Source organism: Acanthochromis polyacanthus, chromosome 10, assembly GCF_021347895.1.
Source record: "Acanthochromis polyacanthus isolate Apoly-LR-REF ecotype Palm Island chromosome 10, KAUST_Apoly_ChrSc, whole genome shotgun sequence".
Lineage (NCBI taxonomy): Eukaryota > Metazoa > Chordata > Actinopteri > Pomacentridae > Acanthochromis > Acanthochromis polyacanthus.
The window spans coordinates 14,957,011-14,970,646 of NC_067122.1; the positions used below are offsets into that span (position 1 = coordinate 14,957,011).

Sequence of the window (13,636 nt, forward strand, 5' to 3'; positions counted from 1 at the left end):
CTGGAGAACCTAACCTTAATCTAAACTTAATGTTAACCTTAAAGGGGAACTTCAGTTTTTTTCAACCTGGGGTCTGTTTTCATATGTCATTTCATACATGTGAGTGATGGAGAAATGAATTTTCTTTAAGGTTAACGCTCCACTCGAAAATTAATTTCTCCATCACTCACATGTATGAAACGACATATGAAAACAGACTCCAGGTTGAAAAAAACCGAAGTTCCCCTTTAACATTAAACCAAGTTTTCAGTATCAACCTTAATAATTTATATTGCAAGGGCTTTTTTTGTCCCCAAAAGGTAATGGAGTCTCCTCAGTGTTATTCTGTCAATAGATCTATGTGCCCGCAGCATGAATTGCAGAAGGTCACTCACAGAGCAACTCTGCTTTATCCACTTCTCTTGCAAACATCAGTTGAGCCTCTCTGTCATATTGATCTTGACAGGTATCGCAGTTTGAAGCAGTTCAATGTGGACATCTGCCAGACATGTTTTCTAACCGGCCGCACGACCAAGGGAAAGAAGCTGCATTACCCCATCATGGAGTACTACACCCCAGTAAGGCAAACATTACGTAGTCCTTCAACTGAATACAAATTCAAGTCTCCAGGGATGGATGAAGCTCATCTTTACTCAAAAGAAAAACATAGAATCTGCTCAGTCCCACTGCTAGACATAGATTAGGCTTCCCTCCACTCTAAGGTCTCTGTCGTCTTTAAATGTGTGCTGTTAAAATATGCTTAAACAGCCTCTTCAAGACTTTTAGTATGCAGAGACTGAGCACCACTCAGCTTTGGCTCAAGTAATGCACACATAAAGTGCTATCTGGAGCACACATTGTGCACAAAGCCTCAATAAAACCCAAGTCTTAAGCGATTTCACACACAGTCACTGGAGTCAAGTTCATTCTAATGAGTAGCTGTTGCACTGTAGCTGAAGTGCTGGAGTGTACTGAGATGGTGCCAGATTAAATCTCTAATCAATTCCAAGCTGTAAAATATGGCAAAGGGCCATCTGTACAATGATTTCTTTTTTCAATGGACAATATTTTATATTAGCAAGCTACATTTTTTTCAAAAGTCGGGCAGCCAGGCAGGCGCCCATAGATTTGTGCTAAGATAGAGAGAGCAGGAAATAGAGAGTTGCAGAGAGAGAAAAGATTTTAAACAGAATGAACAAAGGTACGAATGGGATAAGAGCCAGAGAGAGAGCAGCAGAAAGTATATTAAAAAGCCGCGGGACCAAAAAGTTAGAAGTAAAAAAAAAAAAAAAAAAAAAAAAAACCAGCTTCAAGACAGTGTGGACAAACTTTACATGAGGTAACTTTGAGGAAAGCAACATTTCCAGTAACTCTAACGCAATGCAATTTGTCTTCCACCCATCCAATGCCTGCCACCTGTCACCCCTCCTCCACCCACCGACCCCGTCGACTATTAAATCACACCGCAGACAACCTCGGGAGAGAAGATGAGGGACTTCGCCAAGACTCTGAAGAATAAGTTCAGGTCAAAGCAGTACTTCACCAAGCACCCACAGAGAGGTTACCTGCCAGTGCAATCAGTGCTGGAAGCTGAGAGCTCAGAGACGTGAGTCACACGCACGCACGCACGCACGCACACACACACACACACACACACACACACACACACACATGTTTGTACTTCTATCTTAGTGAGGACATCCATAGGCGTAATGCATTTCCTAGAGCCTTACCCTAACCTTAACCATCACAACTGATTGCCTAAACTTAATCCTTACCCTAACCTTAACCAAACCTCAATTCATACCTGTTCTCTAAGAACAAGTCTTCACCCTCAAACATGGCTGTTTCAAAGTGAGGACCGGCCAAAATGTCCTCACTTTGTAAAAATGTCCTCACTTTGATAGTTAAATGTAGAAAATGGTCCTCACCATGTAGCAAGTACAAGAACACACACACACACTCACACACACACACACACACACACACACACACACACACACACACACACACACACACACACACACACACACACACACACACACACACACACACACACACACACACACAGTCTCTCTGTTCTGACGTCATATATCTCTCACTTTTTCTCAGTTACACTCATGCAAACTGTGGGCCAAGCACCATCCTGACTGCCTGAGATGGGTAAAAGGGACAGCTCTGTGTACAGAATCAACATTTTGTTAAACCTGTGATCTCAGTCTGGCTCAGGTGCACTGTTCACATGAGTGGGTCTCGTACAAACCAAAGAGCAACGAGAATAAAATCCACAAGATCATCATGAAGTATTGCTCAAGGCTGCAACAGTACCCATGAGGAATTCGTGTGTATCCCTGCTTTTACTGATCATGACTGTTTTGGCCACCTTGTACAACCTCAAATACTCTAGTTATTAGAGTTAAAGATGAAGGGATTTCTGTGCAACAACCAACACAAAGTTCAAATTAGTGCCTTAACAGATGAAACAGCTGAGGGTGAAGTGATTAGATCTGAAGTGCATGGTTAGAATAAGAGCTTTTTAATGAGGTGAGGTCCTGTCTTTGTAACATTAAATCGACAGTGGCAATGTAGACATTTGTGTGCCCACATAATAGTTTTCTCTAAAAATATGAACTGTGATTGGTTGTTGCAATGTGATATATCCACAATGTATAGATCGTTGTATACATTATCAAACATCATGCAGCAGATTTCCCTCGGTTTGATTACAGGCAGGAGGGACATCTATAACTAATGCAGCCTAAACACAAGCTTCACAAGAGGTTGGGATGGTGAGACTAATCAATAAAAAGGCATCATAATGCTAAACCATCACATATTCCTTGTGTACAATCAGTAAAGTAACCAAACCAAAGCTCTCAAATAGAGTGACACTGTGATGTATAAGTTTAGCCCTCTGAATTCACAACAGTGTCCTGTTTGCTCCTGTTACCTTTTTGGTCACTGTATACTCATTTTTTTTACTGCAATATAAAATCCTGCACCTCTGTGGAAAGTAGAAAGAATTCCATTGGTAGTATGACTCTGATGCAATGCTGTAAATCCTAAAAAAAAAAAAAAAAAAACTACAGTTGAATTTCTTTATTGAATTTACAAAAATGGAAAAGAAAATGCCAATGAAGGATGCTACATATTATATTTACTACTCACATTTTTAAATTTCTTTCGATGCTCTGTCTCCTATCTGCTCTGCATAAACACAGCCTGCAGTTCATCCTAAAACTCCTGTAAATGTGTTATTTTTGTTGGTTACAGCTGAACCAATAAAAACTTTTTGACTGTGATGAGGAGTGTATGATATTTAGCATTTTTTTTTGTTTCTGTTTTTTTTTTAACAGAATCTAGTTAGTGCAAGTAGCTTATTTTCGGTGAAATTATAGATTTTGAGGAAGTATCCAGATTTTCAGCGGAGATTTAGTTGCTTTTAATCACTTTTTCCTGGCAGATTGGCACATCACAGATGAATAGTTCATTGACCATCAGGAAGTTAGAAGTCAGACTTCTAAAAATCTGTCTTTACAATTTTGTGTGATTTTCACACTATTTCTAAAGTGTGTCACGAGCATGTTTTGGGGTTCACAGGGATAAAGTGGCATACAATTAAAATCAAGTGCAGTACAAATCCCTCAGAATTGTGCTTTAAAATGTGCATGGTTACTTTGGACCACTGTGCAAATCTAAAAGCAGAGTTTTCGCTGTAAATAATTAAACCTCTTGTTGACTGTTGCAATACGCATGTCATGGAGATTAGATTTGTCCTTTCTCCACCCACACATTCAGAGTGTTCGAAATGTTTCGTGAAGCATTGATGTTGGCTCTTTTTGTTCCTAGACCCTGCTCCTCACCCAAGCTGCCCCATGCAGACACACACAGCAGGATTGAACATTATGCCAGCAGGTATGTGCCCGGCTGCACGGTGCTATAAATCAAATAATTACAACTGAGTCTCTCCCTCTTTCGCTCTCTCCAAGTCCCCCCCACCTCTTGCGTATATTCACTCCAACCCGCTCCTACTCGGCTTTCTCACCCGTTAGTCTTTGCCACACACTGATTGAGGTATTGATTTGGCTGCGCTGTGCTCTGTACTCCAGCCAGCATAGAGGCTGTGCTGCCCTGGAGTTTCCTTCACTCTCTTTCTCCACAGAAACACATGCTGGCACACACACACATAACAGTTTGTGGTTATTGTCCATGTGTCTGTGTGTGTGGAGGTCAGTGGGGTCCAGCGTGCCTAGCGACTTGTCACTTGCGAGGGCAGTGAGCCCATTGGTCACCTGGGAGCTGTCGGTGTGGATTAGCGTCTGTCTGACAGGATATAAACAGGGCACAGTGCTGGACTCCCACACTCCTGGCAGCTCTGCCCACAGTGCAGAGCTGGACACACACACGCATCCCTTTTCACTGAGCCTGCAGTGTGTGCATGGGACTGTGTGCGCGCCGGCAAGTATGCCATTGTGTATTACTTTCCTGAGGCTCTTACACACAACTGCTTTACACCCTGCCAACCAGGGAACACACCAATGTGAGAGCAGCACAATTGTCCTCTTTACCCCTCTTATCTCTCCTTTTTCCCTTTCTCCTGTTTTCTGTTCGCCTTTTTTCTCTTTTTATTCTTATCTTTGATCCCTTTCTTCTATTGTCTCCCACCCACACATTTATTTTTGCCTCTTTGATGCACCTTGCTAGCTCCACTTTAAACCTATCTTCTTTCTTGTTTAATGCATTTTCTGCTACATCCTCTTCCATATATCCATTTGTTTTGATTGCACTACGGTTTTCCTCAAACAGCTCTTGAGTTACGTCGTCCACTCAGAAGAATCTCAACCAGCACAGTGCACTGATTGTAGCTGCAGCATTCATAAAAAACCAAAAAAAACTAGAGGAAGTGGAAAGGTGGACATGGTGTTGCAGTCTAATTGAATGAAAATGAAAAACCTTTTCAAAAAAATTCCTGTTTGCTATGAAAATGGGAAAAACTCACAGTTGAGATCTGCTTTTTAGAAGTGCTATCTAAAGTAAATGACGTGTCAATGAAACCGTCTTTGTTTGTCAAGCATCTTGTTTTTAGTGTAAAGGAGTCAGATATTCAATCAGACTGAGATCTGGGGATTTGGAGCCCAGGCCAACACCTTAAACCATTTCTGAACTGTTTTTGCAGTGAGTAAGCTGAAGCAGGTCACTGCAATCAGAGAATACCGTGACCATGGAGGTGTGTACATGGCAAGAATGCTTAGGTGGGTGGTAGGGTTGAGTAGCTTCCATGACCCAAAGTTTCCCTGCAGAACATTGCTCAGAGCATCAATGCTGTCTCCACTGACTTGCCGTGTTCCCACAGTGCTTCCTGCTGCCATCTCTTCCGCTGGTAAATGATGCACACGCAGCCAGCCGTCCACATGATGTAGAAAAGTGATTTATCAGAGCAGGCCACACTGCTCCATGGTCCAGTTCTGATACTGACATGCCCATTGTAGGCAATTTCCTCAATGGGTTGAGGGCGGCATTCACGCTCTGACATCTGATGCTCTGTGTTCTGACACCTTTCTGTTGTAGCCAGATTCAAGGTTTTCACATGTTTGTGGTACAGTATTTCCTCTGTGAGATCAGACCACATGGCCAGCTTTCACCCCCTCCCCCACATGCATCATAAAGCCTTGGGCTTCAATGACCTTTTTGGACCTTTTCCTTTGTTGGACGATTTTTGGTAGTTTCCAATGCTGTTTTAAAGATGCTGTGACCCAGTCATTCAACCATCACAATTTGGCATGTTTCAGAATCACTGAGATCCTTATACTGCCCATTTTGCTGCTTCCAATTTCAAGAACTTACAATTTACTTGCAGCCTTATATATCTCCATCCTAAACAGATGACACTGTAACGAGGTAATCGGTGTTACTTAACCTGCCAGTAGTTTTAATGTTGTGACTGATGGGTGTATGGGGACCTTTGTACTTGTCAGACAGCAAAAAGAAAAAAAAAAATCCTTTACCTGCCTCTGTTGTATCTACACTTAGATCTACGTCACTTTGGATAAAAGCATCTGCTAAATGAAATTGTAGAAATTGTGGAATTGTAAGAACAGTTTAAATGTATGAATTTGTTTCCAACTTGTGACTGTCAGCCCTAAGCCAGTCAAGTTTCTATTGAAGCTGTAAATCTTCTTGAACAGTCGATGGATACACGATTCCACTGTTTTCATCATGGATCAGGTTTGTTTGCAAGTATTTTTGGCAGCAGGATTGTCCATGTGGGATTAATGCTAAATAAACTACATTACTCATCAACTGGTAATGAAGAAAAACATCACCCACTGCAACACTAATGTGACTATTTTTAGTTTTTAGACAACACTGGAACTCTGTGGCACAGAGACATGCATAAATCAGACTTTGGATGCACACACCTGTTATTAGCCTGCTATTAGCATCAACTTTTAGTCTCTTTACTGGTAGTAACAAGAAAAAAACTGAATATCAGCAAATTTGTCCTTTCAACCTTCTCGCTAGTAAATGCTCCAAAGCACACTGTTCATGTCTGGCTCTATGATTCACAAATGAGCTCTTTTATGAGCTCTTTTATGGAGTGTTAATGATTTATTGAGTAATTAATTATATACTCCAGTTATGAATGTTTCATTGGAAGAGTTATATTTGTTGACAAATGCATTGGCTTATGCTTAGAAGCCTACACAGTCTAACAAAGTCGCCATTCAGTTGTTTCTGTCAAGTTTATAGAGTTTGTTGTTTACTGAGACAAAATCAGAGAGGTGTCGACCCAACTCGGTAGTCATTTTTAAGGCCTATAAAACAATTAAATGGCTCTAAATGAGTATCAGCAGTAGTGCGTTAGACACGATAAAAAAGGACAACAGCAGGAGCACACTCGTGTTTCCCAGCATGATCTGAGCACCGACATAATAGGAGTAGACAGTCCTTATTTTAGCAGTGGAGAGTATTTTATCTGTGCTCTGGCGGCATGCAGAATTGACGTCCCTCGTCTTCTTAGTTCCTCGTTCTTTCATACTTACTTGCCTTGCCTCTCTACCTGTCACTTCGTATAGGATTAAAAAGAGGAAAGCGCATTTCTTATTTGAATTCATTTCCAGCATTAATCATAACTCACTGCCCACGTTAAAACACTAATGGAAAATCAAGCTGACATCAAAACACTGGATGAAATGCTGGCAGGTCAGTGTGCCCAAAATCCTTCCTGTGGGATGTCATATTATACGGGTGTTTGTGCGGGTCAAAATGCCCTTCAGCCACTGATGGGTATATGTGTTAATCTACTGCATTAATGTATTTTCTCCAGTTATCTTAGAGGAGATGGAGCATCTGATATTTGAGATTAGGAAAGTCAGATATGTAGTTATGTCAACCACAGACAGCCTCTGTCTCTTCTTCTCTCCTTGCATCTCTTGCCCTTCCCCTATGCAGGACCTCATTCCTTTCATCATCATCACTGCTCAGACATCTTATAGAGGATAGATGAGAAGAAGATAATAATAAACCTCTTAGAACTCAGTGAGGATTTCTCCTCTGCAGCCCTCGCTCTCTCCCCTGGTTCTCATTTCCTCTCACATCCATTTACATTCACTCGAGAACTAAACACACATGTACGCACAAGACACCCACGCTGTTATTTTCTGCCCTCCGTTTGCTGTTGTCCCTGGCTGAGTCTCGAGGTTCGTCGAGTCTCTCTGATGAATCGTGTCTCAGATTGAATTACGAGCGGTCAGGCTCGCAGGCCGGGCCTCCTCTAACAGGACATGGATAAATTCTAAATTTCTCTGTGTTACGGTCTCATTGGAAACTGAAGAGAAATAGGATGTAATGTGGATGCGCCTGACAGCCCCTATATCACTCACTCCTCCTTGTCCATCCCTCACTCTTTCAGCTGACGGCGCACGGTAAATGCAGCACGGTGTGTCGGGTTGAGTGTATTTTGAATGCTGCAGTGATTTTACATTGGCTAGGGGTGCATATGTATTTATATAGGCATCCACTAAGCTTGAAGCACATTTGCATTTGTGTGCTGGTTCTCTGTAGTTATTCATCAATCAATGTGAAACCTACCCTTTGATCACATATGCTGTTATGTCACCAACATGTGTAGCTGCTTGTGATGAATTAACTGGTTTCTGCTTTAATGCAAACACTTTCAGTATATATCTGCTGTAGATTATATCTTCCTATATGTGCTTTTAAATGCCGCTTGAGAATGGATGGTTTTGTGCATTCAAGCGCAAGCTTTACATGTATCTGGAGTAGCCAGAGGTGACAGCGATGAGGAACGAAGATTAGGAAAGGGTTTCACAGCTGCATTGTTGGTTACTGAGGCTGCTGTTGGTAAGAGTGTTACTGAAATAATGTAGCTGTGTGTGCTAATCTGGGTGGCGATATACATGAGAAAGAGCTTAAATACACACACAGAACAACCATGAGTGTTGTAAATGTGCAAGCAGTTGTCAGACTAGTTTTGTAGTTTATTAATATATTGTTAGTATATGAGACAACAAAAATTGCATTTAAAAAATATGCCAATTTTAATGCAGAAAAGTTTTTGCACACATAACTGTCAGACACACAACCAGAGTTTAGGTATTTTTGCTACTTTTTCATGACTGTCAGCTTGTATGTCACTGCCTTGACAACAGCACCTGAAAACAGTAAAACCATGGCTCGAAGTAGAGCGAGAACTCAAAAATATCCTTGATGCAATATGATATGAATATAATGACAAATAATCTAAAAAAATGAAATTAAATTTGTTTGATTATTTATTTTATAGAACTTGAAAAAAAACTGGAATGAATATTGACAACATTTTTCCATGTGGCTACAGGCGATGCCAATACTATAAAAATGGCAATGATTTGCAATATAGATATTTTACTATTTTCTTCTTGAATTTGTTTTTACACTTGGCTCCTTTCTGCTCTGTGTCAATGCGGGATGAAGTTCAAGTTTCTGAATTTTTGTCACATAACAGTTGAGTCACTAGTTGTTTGCTATGTAGAGGGAAGAATTTTTTGATCTTTTCAGAATCCGCTTAGAGCAAATAAAAAATAAAGGGCTTTTGGTGAAATATCACAAATTTAAACTTAGATTTGGCTAATTTTCCTGACAGAGTAGCACGTCATAGATGAGTAGTTCAAGAACTGTCAGAAAGTCTAAAATTTGACATTCTTTCTGTTATTCACATTTTCTGTAGCTTGTAAATTATGTAATTTTGTCTTTCTGTTTTTTGTTTTTTTTTTAGTTTAAACAATGTGCCTTTCAAGCCAACCTGAGCTTTTGGGGATTTAAGGATTAAACAGTCTAAGAAGCTTCGCTAAAAAAATTCTAAGAAAACAAGAGGAATGTATGTGTACCTGCTTTGGCTTCCTAGAGTTGCTGTATTATTTATTGTTTTTATTTATGTATATGTTTTTTCTGCAGTTTTACTTTACACTGCACTACTTCACGGCTTGTCTCTCATTCATCCATTCAAACAGACACATAAACAGTGACAGCAGGAAGCTTCCATTAAGGCCCCCTGCAACAGGAACAATTGCCATTCAGTCATCCCACCCTGTGATTAATGGATGACTCAATCTACCTGCTGAGCTTCATGCCATTTGTCATTTATTTACATTTTAAACATCATTTTTACCAACTTCATGTCATTTTTCCTGCCCTGGAGTTTCTTATTCATGCCATTGTTTCCTTACTGCAGTACATTCTATTTGGCCTTTTAGTGAAACAGCTTACAGAGCAGCGTGCACGGTGCAGCTGTCCACCAACAGTCAGCAGGACATAATGCAGAACTGGAAGCGCTGTCCTTGGTCCTGAACAACCACACAGCTGCTCACTCACAGCCTTCATGTTCACACACACACACACACACACAAAGTCGCTGTCCGTGGTGCTGGACAGCAGCACATTTCTAAAAGGCTTTTTATTGCCTGCGTGCTGGTAGACAGGGCACAGCACAGTTTTATCCTCCCGGCTTCTGGACAGGTTTATAGCTTGCTCTCCATGACAAGTAGAATTTCTGCCATTCTGCACTCTTGTTAGTCAGGTGTTTCTGACAGCTTGCTATTCAGTGGCTGCCTGCACTACTCAAAGGCCAGAGGTCTTACCCACAGCACTTAAAAGCTAAGCTGTTGTGATTATTTGTTTTAACCTTGTGTTTGGTGGAACATATTTCCCCAGTGTGTGATACTATCAATCTGTTGCTCTTTCTTTTCTTGTTCTTTGCTGTGACTCATTCACTCTCCTGTCTCCTTTATGTATCTATTTGTCTACATGTGAATATGTGTGTACATCTGATATACTGACCCTGATGTGTGTTTATATATGTTTACAGACTGGCAGAAATGGAAAGCCAGAATTGTTCGTTCTTCACGGACAGCCTGTCTCCTGATGAAAGCCTGTGAGTATGCTGCTACCCCATCATTACAACACCCAGGGATTACGTGTGTGTTTTGTGTCTTTCCTCTTGATTCATTTCCTGTGTCCGTGTTTGTGTGTGCGCTCAGGCTTCTTCACGTATGTCCGACTCTTAGGGGAGGACTGAGTAATCATCTAAATGATCAGTCGCATAATGAAAATGACCCACAGCAAGCAGCATGCACTCACTCCCACTTCATCATCCACATGCCTGCTGTGATTCAGGTCCATGTGCAGAAATACAAAGTGTGTGTGTGTGTGTGTGTGTGTGTGTGTGTGTGTGTGTGTGGGATCTGGCTGAGTGGCGGGCGTTGGCGAGGTTACAGCAGCGAGAGGAATAAGGATGGTTGATGTGAATGAGGCAGTCATTCCTCATTGTGAAAAGTTGAGAAAGTGCCACATGGAGAGAGCGGCTGTTTGAGATCATGTTTCGGTGTCCATATCTTATTTTGTTGACATCTGTGTGGGCTGTCAACCGTTTCTCCCCTCTCTGAGACAGTTTTCCTTTTTTTTTTTTTTTTTTTATTACGCTTTAAAGTCAAGGTTGCATGCCCAGCAGCTACGGTTTGTTTTTTTAGGGCTCCAGGTGTGTGTCTGTGCAAGTACACTGGGAAGTGTGCTCATTATTTCTCTTCACATGTGTTTTTTGTGTATCTGCCCAGAGAGAGCGCTGTGATTGACACCACATTAAGAGCTAGTTTCAGGTTTAGACAAAACTACAATACTTTGCAGCAGTGCAGCTCTTTCTTTACTTCTGATGTCTTAGCTTCTCAAGCCTGCTCTCAATGTCTTTGTTGCCGTGTGCGCGTATCTAGAGTGTTGCTTGGATGGAGCTTTGTCACGAAAATGTGTGTATGTCCGTGCATGTACATATAGTATTTGCATCTATGTGTGTGCATAATTCTGTGCCTGAGAGTGTGTTTGTATGCATGACATTTCGCTGCTGCCGCTTGTGTGTAGCAGTGTTGTTTTCTGTCTCTGTGCCCTTGTCTCTTGTTCTTATTCTGCAAACCCATCCTTCTGTCTGTCAGTGCCTCTGTGTTTCTCTGCTGCATGCTGCTGTGCTATCTGTGCCTCCAGCTGGTGTTTGGTTGGCAACATACTGTTTCCTGTCCAGAGCCATGCTGCCTATGTGTGCAGCCGTCACCCTCCACCTGTATACACTGTTCTGAGTTCACTGTACTTATTGGCGGGGAACAGACTTTCAGTCTTTCATGAGTCAGAAATAATGTGCGTAAGAATCTGTGGTTTTTGATCATTTTAAATATGAGCTGTGTTTATAATTTCATTTTAAAATGACTGTTTTTGATACACACATACAAACCAGCATTTTTCAAGCTATGTTTTCTTATATTTATTTGCACAATCAAATTATTGAACTTGTAAGCAGTATTAGTCTTTCTCTATTGAGCTATTTAGTTACACTTAGTTTGCACAATAAAAGGCTGTTAATTAAGCAGCGTGCTCCAACCCCCTTTTGTAATTTGCTGTCCTCGAGCTGAGAGGCATCTGTTCAAGCTGTATTTTGCAGAATGATGCTTTGAGAACCTTACACTATCAGTTCATCCATTGATGTAAACTAGCTATAACACAGATTAATGGGATTGTAGTTGCAGATTTTCTTTGATATTCTAATAATTATAATCTTTACTTATGGAGCACTTTCTAAAACTCAAATTACAAAGTGCTCAATAAGGCAGCATAATGAAGGTATAGCTGAAAATATTTTAAAGAAAAATAAAGAATAAATCAAAATTCACATAAAATCAGGAAATTCTATCCAACAAAATTATATTTAAAGAAGGAGCTGATAAAAGGTCACTGGCTCAATTGATTTGATTTCCTTTGTCCCCTTTAGTTTTCAGCTGGGCCCATAGAAGAAACAAAAACCTCTACCCAAGGATAATATATACCGGCGTATAAACAGTCATGGAAAAAATATTAGTGCCCCTTGCCACACAGCAAGGTCAGTTAAAGCCTGGATGGAGAAACAGAAATATTCAAACCATGCCTTGGCCTGCTCAATCACCAGACCTAAATCCAATCGAAAACCTGTGGAAAATCATCAAACGCAAAGTGGGGAACCAGAAGCCCAAAAACAAAGCAAATTTGTTTGAATCTGTGCAACAGGAATGGGCTGCTGTGACAGCAGAACAATATCAGAAGCTGGTGGAGAGCATACCGAGATACATGGCTGCAGTCTTCAAAAACAATGCTTGTGCAGTCAAGTGCTAACTCCTGTGTGTATCATGTGACTAAAACAGGCAGAAAAGAAAACATGGAATGCCAGAAAGCTGTTTTTGGGAGTACGAAGCCATAGCTATTGATGGAAGAACTTGGGTGATTTTGGTTCTGATCAAGAAAACCACGGAAAATGTCCAGATATCAGCTCTTCAATTAAACTCTTATGAGCTATTTTTGTTGTTAGCATTACATCTGTCCAAACAAATGTACCTTTAGTTGTACCAGGCATTAAAATGAACAAGAAACTGAAGAAAACAGGTTGGCCTAAGGATTTGTCCATGACTGTAGAGGTCAGAGATATAGCTGGAAGAGATGCCATTAAAAGTGATCAGTAAAATCTTAAATCTATTCTAAAACATACCGGGAGCAGAAGAGATGTGACATGTCTCTCGGTTGTGGTTAAAAGCCCGGCAGCTGAGTTCTTTACGTTCTGGAGTCGATCAGTAGATTTTCAGTTTAGGGAGGTAAAATGTTGCAAGGATCCAGGCATGATGATATGAAAGAATGTAAAATGGTCTCTGTGTCTTTAAAAGTTAAAATAGGTTGTATTATTAAAATATTTCTTGGATGATGAAAACATGATTGTACAAGCTTTGCTGCTCAAAACTTAGATTACTATCAGACCAGAATCCGCGATTATTTGCAAGAGACTTGATTTGATCCAAAAGGAACCAAATGGCAGATTTTGTTTTGCTGGAGCCCAGGGCAACAACTCCAGCTGAAGAAAACTTCTAGAGATCACAAATATACAAAATTAAAACTGAAATGTAGCTTTCAATTTAGAGACATACAATTTTGCAAAATAAGACAAATATGTCTAAATAATCGGAGGTAGAATTGCATAAGATGAAGTGGGTGGGCGGTGTAATGTATATGTGATTTTCAATAAATGCTGATTATCTCAGCAAAAGCAAGACTAAACCTGACAAATTCTATAGGAAATTCCCGCCAAAATGTCTTAAGT

At 40.6% G+C, this 13,636-nt stretch overlaps 1 protein-coding gene across 3 annotated transcripts in view; it reads left to right on the forward strand.

Annotated features, from left to right (window-relative positions):
• Positions 1–11,362, forward strand: part of drp2 (dystrophin related protein 2) — an 83,156-nt gene extending 71,794 nt beyond the window's left edge. Inside the window, exons 16-20 of one of the 3 annotated variants that reach the window (XM_051954473.1) lie at positions 446–557; positions 1,449–1,585; positions 3,829–3,894; positions 10,346–10,411; positions 11,244–11,362. In XM_051954473.1, coding sequence (XP_051810433.1) covers positions 446–557; positions 1,449–1,585; positions 3,829–3,894; positions 10,346–10,411; positions 11,244–11,304 — 442 coding nt within the window. In that variant the 3' untranslated portion in view covers positions 11,305–11,362. Of the gene's footprint in view, positions 1–445; positions 558–1,448; positions 1,590–3,828; positions 3,895–10,345; positions 11,214–11,243 lie in introns of those variants that run through there. The other 2 variants (XM_051954474.1, XM_022201778.2) reach the window with 2 other exon arrangements.
• The last annotated feature ends 2,274 nt before the right edge of the window (positions 11,363–13,636 follow it).